Below are 24,256 nucleotides of genomic sequence, written 5' to 3'. Positions count from 1 at the left end.
AGTTATGCCTTTAGAAGAAACATTGTAGAGTAACGACAAATGCGCTTATCCTTACCATCTTCTGAGCAAACTAGATGCCTTGTTCAATGTGTATATAGGTCTCTGACCTTTTCTTCTTGAAATGCACATAGTATCCTAGCAAGGAGAATTTCTTTTCTCCTGAGATTTTTCAGAGACAAAAAATCCATAGCAAGCTGGAAAACAAAAGCAGTCTGATGCATCTGAGGAGGAGGAGGGTGAGTGCCCATCTAGTCTTTGCAGCCTGTCCCTCGCCTGCTTCTACCGTTTGCTTTCTCTAGCATGAACATAGCGGTCATGGAGTAGGGCAGTGCAACCTGCAACTCAGATTGCTTTTATCTTCTCATATTTCTCTTCAAGTGACAAGTGGCTTTCAAAGAGAAGATTCCCCAAGGGTTTTGTTCTTCCTCAAGACTGTTCAGTGTGCATTTCATGAGTCAACATTCATGGAAGCAGTGCACTTTCTAACCTCTTACAGTTCTTTACTCTGTTTGTGCTGCTAATATTAATAGAAAACTGGTGGCAGAAGTAGAGCTAAAAAAGGTGTCACATGTCACACAGCAGTGGTGTGGGGAGAAGACAAGCTGCTCAGCCGACTGTTATGATGCACATGACTTTGTGCTGGCTTTTCTCAAAGGAGGATTAGTCTGAGACTCATGATAGCATGAGAACTTTCCAGTGGGGGCTACAGATTGTACTTCAGCATGTAATCTAAGGTCTCTTTGAAAAGACAGACCTCCTGTATAGCGGAACCAGGCTAGAGATCAAGGGCAGTCTTTGCTGTGATTTAACAATTTAAGAGGTGAAGAGATTTTGGCTCTATCTACAGTTTTCTTATGAATGTTTTGTCATGTCATGCCTACTTTTAACTTGCTGGTGAATCCCCAGTACACTCAATGATGACAAGCCACACATTAGGCTGTCCTGGAACAATAAAAATATTATAGAATGACTTCCTTCCAAAAGCAGTTGTCATACTGTATGAAAGGGGAGCACAAATTTGAAAACGGACACATTTTCAGAAATAGTTTTTGCTAATTGGATAGGCAGAGTGTCAGGAGAGGACTACAGGTGGCAGAGGATAAATTGCAGTTGTCTACTGGACCTGTTGCTGGCAAACACTTTTCTACGTAATAAGTACCCAATTTTGGCATTTGATTGATGCATGCAGTTCTGTCTTTGCGTCATCACTTGAGTATTTTCCATGTATTATTCATATTCCTGCATTACAAACTGTGGTACAAGATGTTCCAGACTGGGTAGCTTGTCTCCGTAGAACAACTTGGCTTAGCACTGTACTTTGATAAATTATTTAGTGTATGTGCACAAAATCCAGAAAGATTGTTTGAACTACAGAAACCTGTTGTATAATTGCCTTTTTTTCAATTTTTGGGTCTGTAGCAATGTAATCTGAGGCCTAAAAAGAATATTGGGGCTTTTGGTGAGTAAGGCATAGAGACAAGAAACAAGACTTTGTTGATATCTTACTACTTTTTTAGTGTACTTTACAGTGGCAAATGAAAAAAAAAATCATGCTGTTTCCCCCTATTTTTCTTCTATGTTAACCCACAGAGATCATATAATAGACAATTCATTGTGTTATCTACCTTGGAAGCTTTAGATTTTGTGTGTGGCTTGAGCAGCCAAGAATTGACCGGAAGGGAGGCTACAGGTATATCATATACTGATAAATAGATATTATCTTTAAATCCAGAACTGACATGATAGATGCCTCTTTTAAAGAATATGCATTTGATATAAAATCCTCTGGTATCTGCAGCCTGTTGGCATTTCTACAAACCAGGGCAGAGGCAGGGTGGAATCGGGTCAAAGGTGTCAAATCAGATGAAGCTGGTTTGGAAGTGGGTAGCTACAGAAAGTGAACAAAGAACAGAAGCAAAGGAGTTCCTGGGATGGGAAAAGGTTTTGTATTACTTGCATGTTCACTCATATAGCCTGCTCTGCTGCCAGAACACAGTGGTTTTGACACATAACCTTCACACTCTATATATGAAAAAGTGGTTATCAAGAATAATTTTATCTAGCAACCCCATGAACTGCTAAGGGATCTAAACACAAAGTCAATGGGCAAGTGTAATTGCGTATCTAATGCACATAAGATAATGCTTATTTAAAACAGGCAGTGCATATCTCCTGTTCCAGCAGAGCTGCTCTGGTTCAGGTAAAATCTGAAGGCTCAGGAAATGACAGGAGGATATTTGCATGGACTTCAATGCATCACACAAAATTTGTTGTGGAACAGAAATAGAAGTAACTTACAGATGAACTGCTTGATTAGGGATCTAGGCTCACCCTTCTGTACAAATCCTGACAGACACCCATAATCCTCCACAAGGGCAGTTGTGTTTAAAACAAAGAAATAAGAATTCTCTTACCCTCAGATCTGAATGTCAGTTGCTCACATATGTGCATTCCTGTTTCATGTGGTCCCTCCCTGGAGGTATCAATGGACACTGGATATTATGGACAAAAAATTGGCAGTGTAGATGAATCTGTCATAACCAGCATGCTCTGTACATGATTAATTTGTAAAATGGCACATGTTGCATCAATATTTATATTTGATCCATTGAGACAGCTAGTTAGTTCAGCATATGGGAAGCATTACATTTTTGTGAGCCTACAATGTCATTTCTTACACAGGGTGGGTGTATATAACAAAAATAATTGTGTTTATGTAGCAAAACATACTCATGCAGGCTGTATCAATTGAGGTCTTACACATCCATTGAAAACATAAATAAAAATATCATTAAAAAATATCGAAGCAATACAGAAAATAGTTCACACAGAAGAATCCAAATGATGTGTATTCAGAAGAGTTTTCCTATGCTGGAGCCAGCAATGACTGAAGCTGGAAATACCACCCAACAAGCAGTATTTTCAGATGTTTAATTATAAAAATGAGAAGAAGAGGGAGGGAGAGAAGGAAGGGTGGACTGAGATATCAGCTCAGAGAGAATGAATTTCAGGCCTTGGCTCAGCAAACATGCAGTTACCTGCCAATTTAAAGGTCAATGGATAGTTCCAAAACATGGTGTCAGAGTAGGAGACTGCCTGGGTTGAAGATTGTTAAGAAACCTGTGGATATAGTTGTGACTGTCCATGCTGAGGACTTGAAGCCCCAAAAGACTATCTTTAAGTTTCCTGCCAGCATTTCAATGTTTTAATATGGGCAAGGGACTGGCTTTGGTTAAAATCTGCTTCCTCTTTGTCCAATTGATGCTGTGAATAGCAGTACTGCAGCACTGCAGGCTTTCAACAGCTAGTACAGGCAGGAGGTGGAACTCCTGGGTTGTGTCAACATCAGTACCTTTGCCAAAGTTATGGATATTATTGTCCAAGTCCATGTTGGATGGTGCAGGGAAGCTCCAAGAGTCCAAGAACAGGGCTGACAGTGGCAAATCCTCCCACAGACTGCTGAACAGATGGTGGTTACAGCAGGCTGGCTTTTTACTTTTTATTCTTCCTTCTGAACACAGATGAGCTCCAAGTGCCCTGCTGACTCCTTAGTTGATCATCTTGGTAAGAATACAAAACTGCTTCCCTTCTTACCAGTCCATTCAAGACTGATGGAACTGAAAGTATCCAGCTATTGCTGGATGGACTGGTCCATGAACTCAGTCTGCTCACCTGCAGGATAACTCTTGGGTCAGAAAACACACAGCATGTTATTTACAAGGTCTGTCTTTCTTCAGAATGTAAAGCTTCCCCTTTCTGCCTTTGTGCTTCTTAATTAAAAAAATCACCTTACCTTGGTGTGCTGACTGTACAGGAAGCAGTGCAAAACAAGTTAGAGGTGGTAAAGATCAAATAAATCCCTTGAACTCTTTGGGTTTTAAGGGTTTGTTTCTTCACTATGAAAACATGACTTTTCAGTAGTAAAATTTGGGATTTTCCCTTTGCATACACTTAATTAAGCCCTCACTTTTTTGAAAGATTTCTGCAGGTTGAGGACAGCTCTATCTATTTTAACAATTGACAGTAGCATACAGCGTAATGTCAGCAAGTAGCTGATGATGTGCAGATTCAATAGATCTTCCCCCTGGTCTGGTTAGGTTCAGGCGTAAGCCTCTGGTCCCCAGTGCTGGAATCTCAGGAGCTTTCTCACCTTGGAGAAAGCTGGACATATCTCCCAATTAACAGTCCAAGGACTGCTGGCTGATACTTTCCTCCGAGGAAGGGTAATGCTCACTGTGTTTTGCTTCCTCGCCCTTCCAGCTCTGTCTCTTCCCCTTTGCACTTCTTTGAAGAATGGCAGTATTTTCAATGTGGGGAGGTTTCAAAGGATCTAAGTGACCAAGGTGGTCACTGTAATGTGTTTCTAAATGACTTTGCAGCTTTTGGAATCCATTGTCAAATCTTAACAAAAGCTGTTTCATTATGTACTGTTATTAAATACGCTTTTACTTTGGAAATGATTGGAAGGCTTAGGGAGGGAGAAATGGGCTCTAATGTTTATGTTGACAAGAGTAAAATGCTTCCAAGGTATTTTTCCCCCATAAAGTAGCAAGAACACACCAATTTTCATCTTGAAGCCAAGAAGGAAAACTGGTTTGTTCTCTTAAAGATTTTCCTCTGTAAGAAGCCATTTCCTGGCCCAAATCTGATAGGGGCTTTAATCCTCAAGCCCTGGTTTGAAAGGAAAGTCTGTCCTGTCAGTGGGAGGGATGGTGCCATTGAAGGGAAGGCTGCAAGGGCTATTCCCAGTTCCTCCACTCACAGGGAATTAGGGTGAAGATGAAAGGTAAAAAACAGGAAAGGTTTTGGGAAGTATATTTGTGGAATCAGTGGGTGCTCTTTCCATGCCTTCAGAGAGGGTCTCTCAAGTCAAAGTGTATCAGTGACCCAGTAGATGTGGGAGGAAATGCCTTGTCTTGAGCCCCAGTGTCAGAAGAGGGGGGACTTATTCTTTCAGAGGCTTTACTGGCTTGCACTCGTTTACATTATCTGGGAAACTACAGCGTAAATGCAAAGCATGTGATTGCTAACTCCCCATTCTTTGCCTGCCTCTGTTATAGTCCTACAGACTCCTTGCGTAGCACTGGGAATAAGTGTGGTTCAAGACTCATTATATTCCCTTTATTCATTTGTGTGCTCACATAGTGCTAATAACAATGCAGTACCATAAAAGATAGCACTAGAGTCTTAAATTAAATGCAGCCTTTCCAGTATCTCAGCAGGGTGGCAGGCAGGCATATATTTCCAGCTGCCTTTCAGCAACCCCATTAATAAATCATATTTATTTTCCTGGAAGGAGAACTGCTGGGACATCCTTCTGTTTTGGGGGCAGAATCACATTCAATATCCCAAAATTATTTGTTGGACAGGGGTGTGAAGTTTAGACTTGAGAACTGCAACTGCCAGAAAATCCATGGTCTTCTTCCTACCTTCCTTTAACTCCCATTTATATAGGTTTTTTCCTGTAGTTCTTGTCCACCATCTCACATGCTGTTCTAGTTAATAAGCAGCATTTCCCTTGTATGTGTTTAGGATGATCATCCTTTCTCAGCATGTGTCTGTGTCTAATGATTTACCCAGACAAACACTGCATTGGAACACATCTGAACGCTGGCAATCTTTGGTCCCTGTAATACATCTGGACTTCGGCAGTGGCCAGTGTCTTCTGAAACAAGAGGAACGTTTGAGTTCAGGTCCAAATTACATTGCTTACACGCAGACAGTCTCAGATAAACAGCCCAAATTCTCTTAATATTTCCCTGCTTACACTATTTTTCAAAATGGTTGTTGTTTTGATTGTTCCCTAAGATATCTCTCCAACTTTCCTCTGGCTTTATTGTAAGGCAAGGAAGGGAGAGACCCAACAGCCTTATTCAAATAAGTATTATTAGTGACAGTCCTGCTAACTCATTTGCCAAGAAACAGTTTATCTACAGAGAATAAATCTTTAACTTATTTTTAATAGTAGAATCTCTGCTAATAACTTGCATAATAACAAGTCTTGTTTCAGTAGAAATTTATGTTTTAAGAGTGAATTGCTGATTACTTTGAGGGTCTTACATGGACAGAAAACAATTTACATATAGACTAATGACAGCAAGTCTTATCAACCTCAAGATCTACAAATGTGCAGACTTCACCATCATAACCTGTAAATGGTTTGTGAATAAGGAACATTACCATGACAATATCTATAGCTACAGGGAGAACACTGTGATTATTGTAGTAATACATGTCTGTGGAAGCAAGGCTGCAGATTTTTATTCAAAAAAGTTTAGGTAGGTATAGAAAATTATGAAAATACCATTTAAAGTGAAGCTTTAGGTGAAAGTGTTAGGGTTTGGGTTTTTTTTTACAGTTGAATGTCTAAGCTTAATACAGTGCAAGCATATGGAAAATTTCATAATTGTATAGGCAATCTTATGGTACGGATTGGCCAAATATGAACTTGACCGGCTTTCATTGAACTACTTTTGCATTGCAGGTATCTTGAGCCATCTGATTAATCAGGTCTTTTTAAAGGTATTGCAAAAGTGTATTCAGAACTGAATGTTACACTCCCTGTTAAGATCTCAATCCGAAGCAGAGCTCATTCAGTGAGCAGCACACTGGAGCTTGTAACAGCCTTCTGAATTTTTGTGTGGTGAAGTGCTATGACCAAGATTCAGGTTACTTGGGTTAATTTTCATTTAAGGAAATCGCATTTTTCTCTTCTCTAAACTAATTATCACAGTAGTGGTCCATTTCTCCAGGATGTCTTTGAGCTCCTCAGATGGAAATTGCTATACAAACATGAAACATTGTTTTAATCTGTTGTGTTTGAAGGAAGTTAGTGTAGGTTAATATGAAATCTATGATAATATCTGGAATAACTAGTGTTTGTGAAACTCTCTTCAGTTAAATCTTCTAAATCAAAGTTCATGCTCTTAGTGTTAGAGAAGGGGGTTACTGAATAACAAAATCAACACCATTCCAAACGAGTGCTCCCCTGATTCACAGTGTTCTCTTCCCATTCAGGTTTTCAGTCAGATGTCTACCTTAGTTTTGACCTCAATGTTTAGAGATACTTTAACCTTGCAAACAAAATAATGGGGACCTCTGGTTGTTGTCATTAGAAAATTGGCTGCGATGGAATCATTGGCTCAGCTGCCAAAGAGGATCGCTGTGGAATCTGCAGTGGTGATGGCAAAACCTGTAAAGTGGTGAAAGGCGACTTCAACCACACCAAGGGGATGGGTGAGTAACCCTCAGCAGCATTTTAGTGGAGTGGAGGTTCTCTTAACTGCTTGAGGAGACTTAAAGAGTGGTAGTAACAGCTCTTCTTCTTGGTTAGCATTGGACTCATCTGCTCTAGTAAACAAATAAGAAACACAAAACAAAACCCAACTCAATTCAAATGTGATATTCTATCTGCTTCTTATTCAGTTGCCCAGATTCCAGCCATTGCTGGCTGAAATTCAGAATGAAGAAGTTGTGTTTCTCATTTTGAAAGCTACCAGTGCTGCTGATTTTAAATAAGAAACAAAATCACACAATCTTTTCCAGTGGGAGAGAAGTCTGATTTCAGCACCATCTTTGAGCTCTTTGAGAGCTCAGAGTGATGCATGTTGCATGTTGCAGATGATTCATGTTATAATCAGGATATCTCAGCTAAATGAAAGAGCACTCCCCTCTGAATATTTTTACTGATTCCCTGCCAGCAACAGTATCCAGTATAGGATACAAGAGCTTTGGTCAGAGTTAAGACTTTCCCCTCTCTTGTTAAACATTAATGTATATACAGCTTGGTGTTTGAATTAGTCTTTGTTCCAGAGTTTCTGTATTGTGCTTCTGAGAAACCTGAGAAATCACACATCCTCATCAGGCAAAGGGAGGGAAAGCCAGATTCAGGACTTGCAAGCTGCTCCAAGAGGAAGGAATTGTCCAGAAAAAATTATTTCACGTTCAGTGAATACAGTATTGCCATTTCTGTGTGGAGAAATACATTCAACATGTGCTACTACAGGACTGAGTTCAGCAAAGCACATAAAGATTCCCTTTAAGCACACACTTCCATTCTGTTTAGTTACTAAAGCAGCACCAGTGCTTAGCAGCTTCCTTTAATCAAAGTCTTAGCACTGAAGTCTGAGGCTCTGATTTTTTTCATTGACCTCTTCCTCTGCACCCTCCTCCTCCTTATGTGTGGAGCCAGCTGTGATCTGTCACCTCCTCTGAGATGCAGGTAGGATTTCCCATCTGCACCACATCTTTCTGGAGCACATTTGTGCTGTTGCATTGCTAGGCCAACCTGTTGAATGATTTCCTACATTATTACTTTTGACTCTTTTGTCCCAGTTATTTTCCACCTACTTATGTCAAGGCATTTGCATTTGATGCAAATGGTGGGAAAATTTTCTCATTTCCATTGAAAAAAACTATTCTCCATTTCTGTAGCAGATTTTATAGCTGTCCATGAACTTCTTAATTGCTCCTGAAGAGTAACTATCTTTTATCTTTTCCAATGAAAGTACAAAACATCTTGTGCAGATAAATAAGAAATTTCTGAGTCACTGCCAGGAGGTTGCACCCGCTTCCAACTAGACAGACTGCTTGAGGGTGGTAACTTTACAAGGCTGTAGGAACAGAACAGTTTCAGCCTTGACTGGTTGTCTGGCTGCCAGGACACTACAGGAGGCTTTTACCCCCAGCGCCCTGTAATCTAATAAGAAGAGATGGCTGACTGAATCATGGTCAGTGTTCAAGCTTTTATTGATCTTTATTCTTTGCTGATCATCTCAGAAGTGCAAACCTGTCAAAATGTTGCTTTGTCAATGCAATTTTTCCACCTTTACCCATCTCACATAATCTATAAGATAATTGTTTTTACAATTATAATCTCATAAACATTTATTAGATGTTTTGATTTATTACTTTCAAAAGGAATTAAATTTTATGTGGGAATAGTTTTAAAAAGTGACATCCACAATATGCCAAACAATCTTCTTCTAGGTTGAAAATTAACTTTGCTTTCAACATTTTAATTACACTCTTCTAATGAGCATCCCAGCCTACTAGAATGGAAAGAATATTTACAGTTTTTTAGTTGTTCACTGTTCATGTTTTCCTGCTTTTGGATTTCTTTTATGTTAGACACTGAAAACAGACTTGTTGGTTTCACTTATGATTCCCAGCCCCGATTCTGCATTTATTTATGCATTGTGAGTTACTCCCACCAATTTCTATTCACATACTGCTGTTTTGCAGAATCAGGTCCTCAGGTTAACTTACTGAATCTCATGCAGTAGGCAAAGCTCCAGCGTTTGGCCTGAGGTATCACAAGTGAATATGAGGTTACTCAAGAAAAAATCAGCTTTTTTTCTTTAAATTGACATTTAAGCAAATATGTACAAAAAATCTGACAAAAATTGGGGCAAAGGAGAATACACAATATGACTATGGTAACAGATTCAGGGTTGGGATGTGTAAATGATTGCACAGGTCAGTGGCAAATCCCCACGAATTTGCTGCGATCCAAGTCAAGGCCAACACACTGAGTCAAGTATGCTGATTTATTATTTCAGAAGAGAATACACTTCAAACATCAAGACACTGATTGTTTTGGAATGGTATCTGTTTGGGGAATTGCAGCTGCAACCTTTGGGCCAGATCCTCAGCTGCTCTGCATGTGGGACTCCATTGACTGCAGCATTGGTCCCTATAAGTCCTGTGATTGCAAATTATGTTGTCAAGCCCTATTAACTGAACTAAATCCATGCCAACTCCTTTCTGTTTCTTAGTAACCAATAGTCATTGTAAGAAGGTTTCCACATGTGTGATGGCAAAGGCAAAGGCTGTTCCCAAGTGTTTCTCGTGTAAGATACTTGAATGCTGTTTGCAGTGTCAATGGGTGTTGGTGACATTCTTTGGTGTTGGTTCTTTGTCTTCTTTTGGTTGGATTACATGGGGAGATTGGTATCAAAAGCCATGGATAAACTTCAAGTCTTTTTACTATTTAGCATGGTTTGTCAAAGATCAAGTACAGATCCTTTGTTTTAGAAAACGTATCTGCATGAAAGAAAGCCAAAATTTTCATTACCCAAGTAAAAAGAACCTGACCTATTTCTTTTTTTTCCAACCTTAATGTCCCAGATGAGGTTCTGCCACCCTGGTGGGGCATGATGATGGAACATTCAAAGTGCCTCATAGGAGGCCCAGCAGTTCAGATCTTGCCACCTGATCCAAGGTGATCCAGTGGGAAATGGATTCCATTTCTCTTTTGGGAAGGAGGTCAAAAGCCTTTTTTAGTGATGCTAAACATCACATACACTTGTGTGCAGCTGGCTGTCTTCAGTAGGCCAACTGAATGCACTGTTTAGACTGAGGTTTACTTTTGGCTGGCAGCATGCCCTGTACCTATTTTCACAAAGTAAGTTTTCGAAACCAAACACAGACTTGTTCTGAAGTCCATCTCTGTCTTCCTGCCACTGTACAGGGGACCTAGAAATGAAGGACAGCTCTTTGGCTCATATCTGTTGGGTAGATGATTTATCACTGACTACTTCTGCCCAGACTCCAAGGCCGTGCTTGTAATGCTTAGAGACCTGCACTGAGAATGAGGCCTGCATCTGTCTCTCTTGATTCTTCTCAGCCATATCAAGATTTTCATTGCTCCCCTTTGCTTGTGATCCAAGAGAAGGACCACAGATATTTGGATTTTTTTTAATGGCAGAACATAAAAAGGCGAGATGTGCCAGTTGTTGTAACTATCATTTTGGGAAATGAAGAGTGTAGCTTTGCTAGCAATTTTTTTTTTTTTTAAGGTGGTGAAAAAGCAGGCTTTTTATTGTGTGCATTACTTGTCCAGCACATATTTAAAAGAAAGAAAGGATATTTGAACAGTAGTGCTGTAGTGCTGGCTAGGAGCATCTTTAGCCAACACAAGAAACACTTTTTTTGTCCACAGGGTGTACATCTAAATGATGAGAAAATAGAGCCCTAGGGCTAGCTCTGGGGTGTCTTACAAGGGTTTAGGCAGAACATGCAAGTTAGAAATCCCGGCAGCCAGCTTCACAGCAATAGTAGGAGGCTTTGAAATCTATCCATGGCTCTCCAGTGAACTGATTTTCTTCCAAATGAGCTATCCCATGGCTGGAAGTGGACAGGTGCCGATGGAGGAATTACTCTCAAGCTAATAGTAATGGAGAATCGTCACGACTATTCAGAAAATGGACACGTAGTTACCACTGGACATATTTCCACTCCACTGCAACAACCAGCATTTAGCAAAAGGTGCAAGGTGGGAAGGGTCATGGAAACTGAGATGCCCAGCTGGTACTTATCCCTAAAATATTATGGAAGCTGTGCTGGCCATGACCAGCAGGTAGGCAGGGCAGTCTGATTTCCTTGGCTTCTACCCTGAGATCTTTGTTCAAAGCACTTTTGGAAAGTTTGATAATGGGATGAGTACTGTTGACTTTCTCACACCTAATTTTCATGTGTGTACAGGGCTAAAATATGAAGGTACAGTGCCCAGAGATCAGTATTTTCAGCCATGGGATAATTTTTCTTTTACCTCAGAGTCCGTCTTTCATTGCAATGTGAACTAGGAGAACAGTTTTGTAGCAGATCAGTGACATTCTGAAGTTCACACTAAACTTTCTGTTCTTTCTGGGAATAATAACAATGGCTAACAATGGATTTTCCTGTGTGAGCTGCTTTCCTCTTGCAAATCTCTCCAGCATTTAAATGAAGATACAGTAGCCACTGTTCACATATTAATCTCCTTGATGACAAAGCTACCGCTTTGTTCTGGTGTCTCTCCTAATACGAGTTACACCATATAATTTGTATCTAGGATTTGCTTCAATCACAGTCTTACATTCCTGAGACACTGATGTAATGCAGATTATCCAGAAAGATTGGTGTGTGCCAAAGTAACTGTTCCCAAGGTGGAGTATACTACATACAGCACTATAAATTACCAAATAATGAAGTTCTCCTGTTGTACTTTCAAAGCTTCATCTTAACAGGCTGATTTATGGGTGAAATTACTAGAAATACTGCCTGATAGTTGCCAAATCTCATCAGTCTTTAACCAGTTCCTCATTTAAAGCAGAACTTTAAGCCCAACCTTGCAAACCCCTGCATTGCAGACAATTGTCCTAAGACCTAACAGATCTTTGAGAGTCCTTGACTCAGGGCCAACTCAGACTTTTTTTGGTCTTACTGGCTGACATTTGATAATCTTTCTGGCAATCTACAGTTACAGTTTGCTTAATAAAATTTGCCTGGAAAACAATGGAGGTGTTTTCTGGTGCAGTTATCTCAAAGATCAGAGAGGCTGTGACCAGAAGCCTCGCATTAGCTCTAAGGACCAGACTGGAGTGGTGGTAGTGATCTGAGTTTGTACCTGTGGCAAATTTGCATGGATGTTATATAGTATGTTTGCAATAGGATTTGACCACTAACTCACACAGTATTGCTGGAAATAATGAATGAGGGTGTCAAGACGCTCCCAATGGGACATGCCCAAGAATTCTGCTTCATCTCTGAAAGGACAGGTCAGATCCATACAACTGCAAAGCAGTTCACAGTTTACTAACAGAAGAGTAAAGGTCAGCAGTCAGGTTTGTGCCACATGATCTCAGTGAGTTAGCACAGTATGTTTCTTCTTATTCAGGAGCTGTGAATACAACCCCCCAAAGCCATTAATCAGGATTAGAAATTACATGAGGAGAAAAATCTGGTGTAAGACCAAACTAAACAGTCTCCAGAACTAATACGCTATTAATAGCTTACACTCCACTATTTACTATTGTGAAGAGTAACATAAAAGTCAACTTTTCCACGTGGTGTTTCTCTCATGGCACAGTGATGAAATGAGAGCGTATTTATGGCACTAGCTGAACCTCAAGCACAGCTCCATAGCTCACTCACCTCTAAAGCAGTGTGACACACACCTGGCTGCTGCTAGGTCAGGGGACAGATCCAAAGTTCACTGAAGTTAGTGACTGGCTTTCCACTAAACTCGGTGTAACTTTGTATCCAACCTCTGCATGATTTAGCTCTGGGCATTTGTATCTGGCATGTGATTTAAAAAATAAATAAGTAAATAGTCCTCCAGTAGGTACATTAAATTACCTGAAACTTGGGCATGCTCCAAACTGGCTTCCTAACAGGGGTGTTCAGGTGTGTCATAAAGCCTATTTCCCCATGACAGACTGTCATTAATCACACCTTTGCTGTGTGCTCGTGTCTGATGGTAATTGTTGGTTGGGTTTATATGCAGATGCATGGGGTGCAGTGAGGATGTTTGATTTCTGAAACACTCTGTTTTGACTGTAATTTGGTATCTCAACTGATGAAAAACCAACTCCTGGCAATGTCTAGAATAAAATCCAACATCTGTTTGCTTTGATTTTGTAACAGATTTCAATATTGCCTTTAAAAAATTGACCCTGGAAGTAATGATTTTTCCCAGTGAAACCCACTCTGTAATAGCAGATGGGAGAGCCGCTGCTCTGGCTTCTGTACACAGACATGGTTTGCAGCTCTGCTGTCCCTCTTTGTTTTTCCTGCAAGGGATGACTGAGATATCCTGAGTAAGGGAGAAGTAAGTAAGGAGGAACAAGTGCAGAAAGAACTGAGCTGAAGGGTCAAATGGAAAGTGTCATTCAGATACAATCATCAAGGAAAGAGGGAGTGTGTCTGGCCCAAATCAGCTATCCATCCAATGCACCTCATGAAACCCAAGAGCTAAAGCCTTATTCATAATACAGCAAAGGGGCTGGGCACTCTGCTGGTTCAGACAGGTAGAAATGAATCCACAGTCTGAGACCCAAACTCCCTGTCCATCTCACTCTATGTCATAGTGGTAAAAAAATCACTTAGTCCTGATGCATGAGGCTGTCAGCATCCTCCTTTGAGGCCGCCCATATCAGCGTAGCAGAAGCATGGCCATTCAGCTGCACTTGTCCCTAAAATAGCTCACCAAACACTGCTGAATGCTAGAGGTTCCAGCACTTCTCCAAGTCATTGCTCTAGACTGCCCACAATTTCCATGAAGGCAGGGCTGACACAGAACAGATTCACACAGTCCTTTAAAGCAAAAAAGGGGATGAGGGAACATACAGGATAAGCTACTTAACATCTAAAATAAAGGAGACCGAAATAACCCAAAAGAGGTGCCAAGTTATACACTGCAAAGTAAACTGGGTGGCCAATTAGAAGGAATCAAGTCATGGTTTTGATGAGATTAGTGTAATCTACAGGGGCCTGATTCGGAGTCCAGTGAAGCCAGTGGAGAAACTCTGCCTGGCTCCCAGACCTTTGAAATGGGCCCTAATGTTCCTCAGCTTTATAGTTTAAAGGCACCGCTTCCACCCCATGGAACAAATCTGTAACTCCACACGGCTCCATGGTGGGGGAAAATGGGCTACATTTCCTTGTAGATCTTAATTATTCTTACTGTTATTCTGTTAGTCAAAAGTGGTATAATTGTGTTGTATTGCTGGTTGTTGAAGAAAGCATGAAAAGACCAAGAGAGTTTCAGAAAGATAAAAACCAAGAGAATTCTATAAAAATATGATGGGGTGCTGTGAAAACTTCCCTACCACATCAGATGCTCAGAAGGTCTAATCTGGCATGTGCATCTGCTGGCAGTGTTCAGAGGTGACTGGTGGTCAGTCCTTGAGAAACTTTCAGCTCTGTTGTTGCATTAAACCTGAGCTGTGGAATTCTGTTTAGCAGCCCAATGCAAGGAGACCATTACCATTATATCCTCCAGAATTTTTGTATAAAGCTGAAGTGTAAGTGAAAACACATTTTTTTCCCCTAGTTGTCCCACTAATTCCTGCTGTTTAGTTTTAGCATCATCAAAATGTTTTGTGGAAGTGAGTACCTTCTGATACTGATCACAGCCTTGAGCAGGGTATTTTTCGGATGGGGAAGCATAAGCATCTATTGGAAACTTCATTTCAAAACACAGACATCTGTTCTGTGATGTGCAGTGTTGCTCCTGACAGTGACAGTTTGCATCAGCTCAGGAACAATCTTCATGCATCCCTGTCAGTACTGCAGGAGAGCCAGGGTGATTCAAAGGGACCAAATCTAATTAGGCCCAAGCACAAACCTTAAGTCACAATTAAGCAGCACATGTGCATTTCTCTCCCTCTTCTCAGGCTGAAATGTTAGTCATAACCATGCATGTCACAGCAGTGAAACTTGGCTGCCAATGCAGGGATCTCATTTGAAGTGTTTCCCACCCATTCCCCTACCTGGGCAGGAGCTGTTTTTTTTGTGGTGAGATACTGAATGATTGATGCCTCTGGCTGTCTGTGGCATGCTCTCATCCATCTGCTCTTTTGTTGCCATAGGTTACATCGAAGCAGCTGTGATCCCTGCAGGTGCTCGGCGGATCAGAGTGGTTGAGGATAAACCTGCTCACAGTTTTCTGGGTAAAAAGACAAAAGAAAAGAATGTTTTGATTCAAAACTCAGCTCTGTTTTCTGTTAAATGACCCCCCTCTAAATGACCTGTAAGATGACAGGTTTGTTGTTGCCAGGAAGCGGCTGTTGATTTCATTCTTGTTGCAATCTCTCTCTGCTTTCCTAGCTTGGTTTCATGATGTTTGTTTGATGTGATAGTATATGACAGTTACAGGCCCTATGCAACCTGAAAGGACCAGAGAATACTTTTATACAGACAGAAGAGTTCCTGAACAGAACTTGGCACTCGGTTGAACATAGCTGCCAGGAGCACACAACATTTTGGGAGGGAGTGGGAAAGAGAACAGTGCATTTAGAGAACGGAATGACAGAGAGACAGATAGGAAGGTGCTCAGCTCACACTGAAGCAGAGGTAGGACAGGGCAGCTGATATCCCTCAGTAACCTGACCATGAGGTTGCCTGTGCCATTTCCTGCAGCAGCAGGTTCTCACTTGATGCTGTACCCAAGACCTGAGCCTGCACTCTGAGGTGGGCTAGCTGCAGCCTCTAGTCCACTTGCCTCTATTTTCTCAGGCCAAACAATTTGTTTAATCCTCTTCTCATTTCTACTTCTGCATTCCTTTTGAGGGGAACAGACTTCCTCTCCTCTTTTCCCTGTTGGAAACAAAGTTTTAGATGTGGGTGATGGGTCAGATTTGTATGTGAGGTTGTTGTAGGGCAGAGACTGTCAACAAATTTGTTGTCCAGTTACTAATTGCTTAGATTAAAGATTGGAAGGCCCTTTGTAAAATGCAACCAGTCAGCTGCAATAGACACCTGTCAGTCTGGTCTTCTGCGTCTTCTCTCCAATGTTAGGGGTGTTTCTTTTTGTGTCATTACTGTGCAACAGATGAAGGGCTTTATCCCCCATCTACTTCTAGGGAGACCAAGTTACAGAAACGCTAATGCCCCATTACCCTGCTTTCACACAGGAAGCCTGTGGCAGAGCAGGAAGTTGAAGGAAAATTGTCCAAGGCCCAAAAGAACACCCAGCACATTGAAACCTCTTTTGCATACTCAGAGCTGCATGGCCATGCATAAATGGGGGAATTATTCTGTCTCTCTTAAGTTGTTTATGCTGTGTGGGAAAACAAAAGGATAAGAGAAAATCCCAAACTTCCTCCTTTGTTCAGTGAACTTTTGCAGCTTATAGGTCCCTGCATTGTCAAACCTAAGCTCTGCTTGCTGTTGATGAGCTCATTAACACATGATTCTTGTCCTTCCATATCAAACAGTGTTTCAGCCCTTCCACATGCTGATATTCTCATTGTAGTGGTTGGAACTGATGCATGTTCCAGCTGTCCCTTAGCCTGGGAAGTATTAGGTACTCTTTTCACTAGTGCATGTTCTGGTTCTCTCAAAGTGAGCTTCTCACAACAGAGACACTGCAAGGTTTTAGAATAGAAAAGCACTCTGAAAGATGTAATTGCTTCCAGAGATATATCAAGCCTGTGGTAGTAACTCTGAGAGGATTATGAAGCTTGTTGCTCTCTGTTTTGTGGAAGGGGAAACTGAGGTGTTGCAACTTGCTCATGGCTATGCAGGGAGTCAGTAGCAAAGCTCAGACTAGGACCCTTGGTTTCTGATTTCCATGTCTTTTGCTTATAATTGTCCATCTTCGCCACCAAAAGGAGACGTTAATATCCAGTACTAGGATATAGTATGCCGCTGAAAACATTTACATAGTGATCGTGTCTTAGGATTTCAGGTCCAGTGCCATTGGTTTTCTGTCTTGAGATGCTACCAAAGTTGGCAATATCACTGGGAAAGATACTTTTGTACTCTGTCTTTCATTCCACATTCAGGGGAAAAAAGAGGGCAAATCATGTCATTCAGCTGTCCTTAGCAGGCACAAAGCATTGGCATTTGTGCCACTTCTTGGTAGGAAGCACATATCACTACTGCTAGTATTTCCACTAATGCTGCAGCCAGCTTGCTGGGAGAGGATTACGCCTACACGTAAGATGTTTGACATAGCAAAGCACTGGTGGAACAATGAGAACCAGTGTTGCCTTGGGTTTTGCAAATACTCTGCCTTTTGGAAGCCAGCCTTTTTGTTTCTCTTGGTGGGATTTGCAAAGGGTATTTGTCCGGGGCTTGGGCTTTGGCAGATAGCTGCAGTCTTACGTGGAGCTAGCAACTGCCCTTCATTGTGACCACATAACCTTGACTAAAGCAGGTATTTCCCCACTGGGTGGTGAAGATTAGGATTGTGTGTATTTGAAAGCAGGACTTGGCCCTGTGTGCATCACATAAAGGTAGATAAAAATCTGTCTATTTTAAAGCTTCTGAATGCTTTTAGCTCTTTGGTTCATGGTCAGGAGCCAGGAGAACCTCTTGAAGCTTTCCAGGACACAAAGGAACACTGGACACAAAGAAAAGATACCCAAAGTCTTGCTAACCTAAGCTGAAGAATAGCAGCAGGAATGTTCCAATAGGACAAAAAAGATAACCAAGAAAATAAAATCCAATCACTCTGATAGGCCTCATAATGCGTGGTAAATCCAGGTCTGAGTATGGAAGGATTTTCTATTTCAATTACACTGACAAAGTTGAGTCCAATCAGGTCCTATTTCTACTCAGAACCGGGTACAGCACTTTGGAAATGAGCCCAGCATAATTTGGAATCATTATTCCATGTGCTGGGAGCAGTGCCTGAAGAATTTCCCTCCACCTACAGGCAACCCACGCGGGCTGCCTTGGCTGGCTGTAATGCTTAAAAACTACCTTGAACAGGAAATGCCTCGGCAGTTTGTGTCCACAGGCTGGGAAGCAAGCTGGAGGGACCCAAGGTGGAAATAAAGATCTGACTAGATGCCAGGTTTAGAAATAGATTGGTCAGTTCCTGTCTTCCAGCCAACAAGAAAAAAAGAAGTTATGGGTTGTTGCTGGGGTTCCTTTTTCTTTTGCTCTTCTGTACAACTTTGAGCCAGAAAAAGCTTAGAGATGTAACAGTGGATTCTTGCTACTGCCTAAATGCACCCACAGTGGGGAGAAGAGAAGGAGCTGTGCTTTGCTACCCTATTTAAGGCATAGGGTCCCAGGAGAACTGCAGCCATCTGTCCAAGGCAGAATAAATCCTGTGGGTGCTAGCTTAAATCAGTGAAAACTCCTTGGCAAAAAGGGCTCACAGCTGCTTTCCTGTTTGGGCTTTTCCACCAGTCAGACAAGTTTTGTCAGAGAAGACTGCGTATATCCTGGTCTCCTCAGCTCCTGCCACTTAGCTCTCAGGGAGGCTGGTCAAGTGTTCTTTGTTGCATGCTTTGCTTTTTCTCTAACATGGCAGTAATGATACTTGCTGTCTTGCAAAGTGCTTCTGCAATGCTTGGATGAAAAGCACAGCATTCAATAAGAGCAAAAGGCCCTATTCAGCCCACTGAATTTAGTACTATCACCTCTGGGGCTAGGCAGAGCCAGGACTGCAATAATTGTGTGTGACAAAAGCCATTGGAGAAAGAACAGTACTCTGTATCTAAGAGACATGGAGGTTTTATAGCTGCAGCATTGATCCCTACTGATGGTGCAATGAAGACAGACAGTGGCAAAAACACTTTGGCCCAAATACTCTGCTGAGTCTCCAGTGCAATTCCTGCAAACCTCAAGGAGTACCTTTAGGAACAGGGCTGTTTCCAAACTCTCCATCTCCTCAATCACTGCCTGCAGCAATCAAAATCAAACCTTACCCAGAAAAGAGGTCCACAAAGATTAACATTTTGGTTTTCGTCAGCAAGCTATCTTCCTCTGATGATGAGCTGGAACCAAAGCATAGTTTTAGTCATTCAAGCTCTTGTACACTGTTTTGAGCATGTGCCATGATATCTTTACTAGTCAGCCATACTGCATGGAGATAGTTTTATCTCATCCACAGCTTTGATTAGTCATGTTCATGGCTCCTCAAGGCCAGTGTGATGGCTGCTTTGATCTGCCTGGAAGCTGCTAGGCTTTGGCAGAGGAAAGCAATCCTGCTTCAGAATTTTGTCTGAAGTTTGCAGAAGGTACTTTGTAGATCAAGGAACAAAGCAGGAAGAGAAGTAAGCCGCAGACAGAGTTACGTTGCTGTAGCATGCAAATACCAGGACATCATCATACCCCTAGTCTATGTGCCAAAGAGAGCTTTCCTCAGAAAACACATTCCCCCGAAATACATCCCACTCCTCTTGGGGAAGCCATACCTGCAGCTTCCCTTCACCCTGATTTTGGAGCCTTTAATGGGACCATGAGAGCTGTCAGGAAGATTGTGTGCAGCAGGACAGAAAGATATTCCACCTTTCTCCAGTAACTCCCCAGGATGCACATCCTCAGAAAGGCACACACAGATGCAGGCACACACAGACTTCCCCAGAGGTTAGACGCTACAAATGATGCTCAGCTGGCAAATTGAATGTGCCCTGAAATATTCCTGGGCACTGAGGCCAGCGGTCATGGACCATCTTGTGTATGGGCTCTCAGCACCCAGTGAGAAGGGGCTGCCTGTATACTGCTTATTGAGAAGGCACTCTGGATAGTACTGGATTCTGATCTACACTATGAATTGTTTGGGAGAGCTCAAGTTGACCTGGGCCATAAGATATGCCAGGGACCATTTTAACAACACAGAGGTTCCCAGGTGCCTGGGAACATGTCTGTGCACTGTATGTGGAATAATTTAAAAATAGGTTTCCACTGTGAGATAGTGCCCTGTGCTGGAATCACTTCAGGTATCTCCTCTTACCTTTGGCAGACCCTCTGGGATCTATGGAGCCAGGCACTTGCCCTGTTGAGCCAAACAGAACAGTTCTTCAGGAAACCCCCTAAAGAGAAAACTAACAGGGATTTCCTTCCTCTCAAACCTCATTTGAGGAAGAGGTTTGCTGGCCCCTCATTTCTTGAGGGAACCTTCATTGTAATAGCTATATAAAAGGTATTAGACATGGCCAACTAGAATAAAAGGAAGGTCTATGTAGAATAGTCCAGTATCTCTACAAATGCTCCCACAGTAAATTAGACCCAACTGGTAAGTCAGCTGTGTTGTGCAGTTGACAGAAGCCCAGTTCTTTGTCTCGTAAGCATATTAGATAATTATATATAACCTAAGCACACCTAGAAGGGTTTGCTAGCTATGGGGACTTGATCCAAGGAGATGACAATGGGAGATTTTCCTATTGGCTTGAAAAGGCTTTAAATCAGCTCCTCTTACCTTCTTGCAACACACTTAGTTAAGTGAAAGCCAAGGTTGTGTTCTTTACTGGAAGAGAATAAAATAAGCATGAAATGCTGGAGGTTAAGAAAACATCTTGTTAAAGGCTTAGCCAAAAGACATGGTTAACCTTGAACTAAGGAAGCCCAGTAACACACAGGCTATTCTGTTTGTCTGACATCAGGGCAAATTTGATCATGGTGCATGGATCTCCACAAAGGGGCCTGGGACTTTCTGTTAGAACAGGGTCTGCCAATTTTCTCTTCCCTCAATGCATCACACCAACATCTGGATAACTGTGCTTCCATTCTAACACAGAAAACACATAAACCCCTAAATCAACTTGCACTGATGAGTCAACAGTAATGTGATGTCCTTACAGCTGGAGTTGTCTTTCAGTGTTTGAAGGATATCAGTGATCCTGATGCAATAGGTTATGCTGGAAGAAAGGACATATTACTCCAAGTATCTTTTCTCAATATTCATCTTACAGGACTTCATTGTTCAGTGGAGCTTTCTACGTTGTCCTTACCGATGCATAGAGGCACTTCCTGACAGGATGGATGCGATCCTACAGCACCTGATCTTATGCATGTGTGTCCAGCTCATGGACTCTGAAAGGAGGGTGGCTGTCGCAGGCTGTTCCTTGCCTGCTGACATTTTTTATTTATGGCCTGGTTTCCATCAAACCCAGGGGTAGATAGTATCTCACCTGCTTCTGCCTTTTGAGAGCAAAGAAGGCATCAGGAAGTGTCCTGACCCTAAGTTCTGCTTATTTCCAATGCTGGAGCTTTATAATGCCTGTCCAGTTGCAAAAAAGCCTCTGGAGCAATGTAGAACAACCTAAGGGCCACTCTAAATTATGCCTGTAGCTAGTGCTTGCACTTTGGAATATTCTGCCCTCTAGGCTTGAGCACAAGGGGCTATTAAGCTGATCTGCCAAGTTCACATTCTGTCCACTGACCAGTCTCTGCTTTGTAACTTGACTTCTCTTTACAACTATGACAGCTAAATGTTAATTTGTTCAATGTTTGCATTGTGGAGCACACACAAACTCAGGAGCAGCTTTATTTTGCACTTGCAAATCTTCACATGTGTATCAACGCAGAGATTTGATTGATCTTTTTCTCAAGGAAAATTTAGGAAAATACAGTTTCAAAAGCTGGTTCTGCTTGGAAACTAAAAAAAAATGCAGAGTTGTCTTGCTACATTTGAAAGGAGAGTTTAGAGATAAATGATCTATGAATTTTATGTTAATGTATGAGGATCAGAATAGGTTTCCTTACATACTATCTGAATGAGAATCTCTGAAACCAACTGCTGCCAGACTTTAGTCAGTATCAGGATGGGCAGTGTTGTGGTTTAACCCCAGCCAGCAGCTAAGCACCACACAGCCACTCACTCACTCCCCCCCACCCAGTGGGATGGGGGAGAGAATTGGAAGGAAAAAGGTAAAACTTGTGGGTTGAGATAAGAACAGTTTAATAGAACAGAAAGGAAGAAAATAATAATGTTAATAATAACAATAATAAAATGACAATAATAATAAAAGGATTGGAATATCCAAAACAAGTGATGCACAATGCAGTTGCTCACCAGTTGCTGACCAATGCCCAGTTAGTTCCCGAGCAGCAATTCCCCCCAGCCCCACTCCCCCCAGTTTATATACTAGACATGACATCACATGGTATGGAATACCCCTTTGGCCAGTTTGGATCAGCTGTCCTGGCTGTGTCCCCTCCCAACTTCTTGTGCCCCTCCAGCTTTCTCACTGGCTGGGCATCAGAAGCTGAAAAACCCTTGACTTAGTACAAACACTACTTAGCAACAACTGAAAACATCAGTGTGTTATCAACATTCTTCTCATACTGAACCCAAAACATAGCACTATACCAACTACTAGAAAGAAAATTAACTCTATCCCAGCTGAAACCAGGACAGCAGTCTACATAAAAATATACAGATCTTGGCTTGCAAACCAGACTTCGGTTTACAGCCACTGGTGCTCTCATACTATTTCACCCCAAGTACCAGTTTTAATAGCTGTATAACACTGCAAGTGTGTGTTTTACCAGAAGTATCTTCAGGTCATACTCAAGCAGCTACTCTGTGGTATTAGATTCTTACATCACATCTGCCAATTTGGTATATGTGTCCGAAACTTATGGTACCATCCATTTTTCTAAGATCAAAATCGAAATAGTTAGATTTGAGAATAATCCCTAAAGTGATCTAAGTGTTGATTTCCAATATACCAGATATTCCAGGCATGTTAATTTTACATACATGCCTACATGATTCCCATGTAACCCTTGACAAATAATATTGAGATTATTCCAGGAAGAATTATGGCTGTAACTGATTGTTCTCTCATTATGTTCTCTGTTTACAATCTGCACTCTGCTCAGCTTGGATAAGGAAAATGGACCAGTAAGTTTTGCATTTCCTAGTCAGTCACTTCTACTTTGTGTTCTTGCTTGTTAGCACAATGCTGTAGTATTTTAGTATTAATTTTAAATCCAAATTAAATCTCTCTTCACTGAAAATCAAAGAAAAACATTTCAGTTTGCAAGCTTTCTTTTGCAAAAGCAGGGCTGTATCCCTAGCTGAGTTCAACAATATGCCATGACTATGTGTGATTTTTGGATGCTTATTCAGAAAGCAGAACATAATAACTTTAGGTAGTAAAACCGTAGCAACACCAGTTTATATGACATTATTGTTACTTAATAGCAATGTTAATATAATTAGAAATGCCTTCATCACCTGAAAGACAGAATATGCCCAAGTTAGAAACATTATAACAAGTCAGCTAAAAGTATATTTTAAACTCAAGTCTGTTACAACGCTGCTGCATCTTGTACTTCAGGTGGGCTGAGACAGAAGCTCAATAGTCTATACTGTAATTACAAATTCACTTACATATCATTCCATGGTGTTTGGTTCATTCCAGCTTTAAAAGATTCCAGTAAGAGATCCATTAACAGCGACTGGAAAATTGAGCTTCCTGGTGAGTTTCAGATCGCAGGCACTACTGTCCGGTACGTGCGAAGGGGTCTGTGGGAGAAAATCTCTGCCAAAGGACCAACTAAAATACCACTGCACTTGATGGTAACTTTATATCCTTTGTTTGTGTTTCTTAAGTGATGCAACATAAAGGTTTTATATCCTAGCTGAAAGTATAATTTTGATTGTTTGCTTCCTCACCAGAGTTTTTTAGAGGTATGCTGTAGTGCCTGTCTTTGCATTCTTTTGCAGCATTGCAAGGGCTGGAGAAACCCAGCTTTCTACTTAAAAATAAATGATGCTCTATTCTCAGAGAACATGCAGTGTCCTAGTAAACTCATGTCCAGTACACGATACTCCTCCATATTGCAGACAATATGACAGGTCCATTCTATGAGGATGTAGGTTTCCAGGGACCTTCTTTATGTCATGGACATACTCACTCACACACATGAAAGGATATTTGATGAAATATTTTCTCAGCTAATGTCAGAATGTATTCTGTATTTAGATACACTGTTGGTCTAAAAGAAGAGATGCAGATTTGGCATGTACAGATGGTACATGTGAATTTGACCCTCTGTAGTGACTTAGTTACAGACAGAAATT

The 24,256-nt window shown here is 41.4% G+C and overlaps 1 protein-coding gene across 3 annotated transcripts in view; it reads left to right on the top strand.

Moving 5' to 3' along the window:
• The window catches only part of ADAMTS17 (ADAM metallopeptidase with thrombospondin type 1 motif 17), a 200,550-nt gene that overhangs the window by 127,682 nt on the left and 48,612 nt on the right, over positions 1-24,256 (top strand). For 2 of the 3 annotated variants that reach the window (XR_003923623.1, XM_030015912.1), the window contains exons 15-18: positions 7,116-7,236; positions 9,777-9,851; positions 15,354-15,434; positions 23,595-23,752. Coding sequence is in view for 2 of the 3 variants with exons in the window: in XM_030015912.1 (XP_029871772.1) it covers positions 7,116-7,236; positions 9,777-9,851; positions 15,354-15,434; positions 23,595-23,752 (435 nt within the window). In the remaining variant the exon portion in view is untranslated. The remainder of the gene's footprint in view (positions 1-7,115; positions 7,237-9,776; positions 9,852-15,353; positions 15,435-23,594; positions 23,753-24,256) is intronic. The other variant, XM_030015913.1, reaches the window with a different exon arrangement.

This window comes from Aquila chrysaetos, chromosome 5 (assembly GCF_900496995.4).
Source record: "Aquila chrysaetos chrysaetos chromosome 5, bAquChr1.4, whole genome shotgun sequence".
Taxonomy (NCBI): Eukaryota; Metazoa; Chordata; class Aves; order Accipitriformes; family Accipitridae; genus Aquila; species Aquila chrysaetos.
Note: the sequence above shows the minus strand (reverse complement) of the source record. Positions and strands in the feature narration are given on the sequence as shown.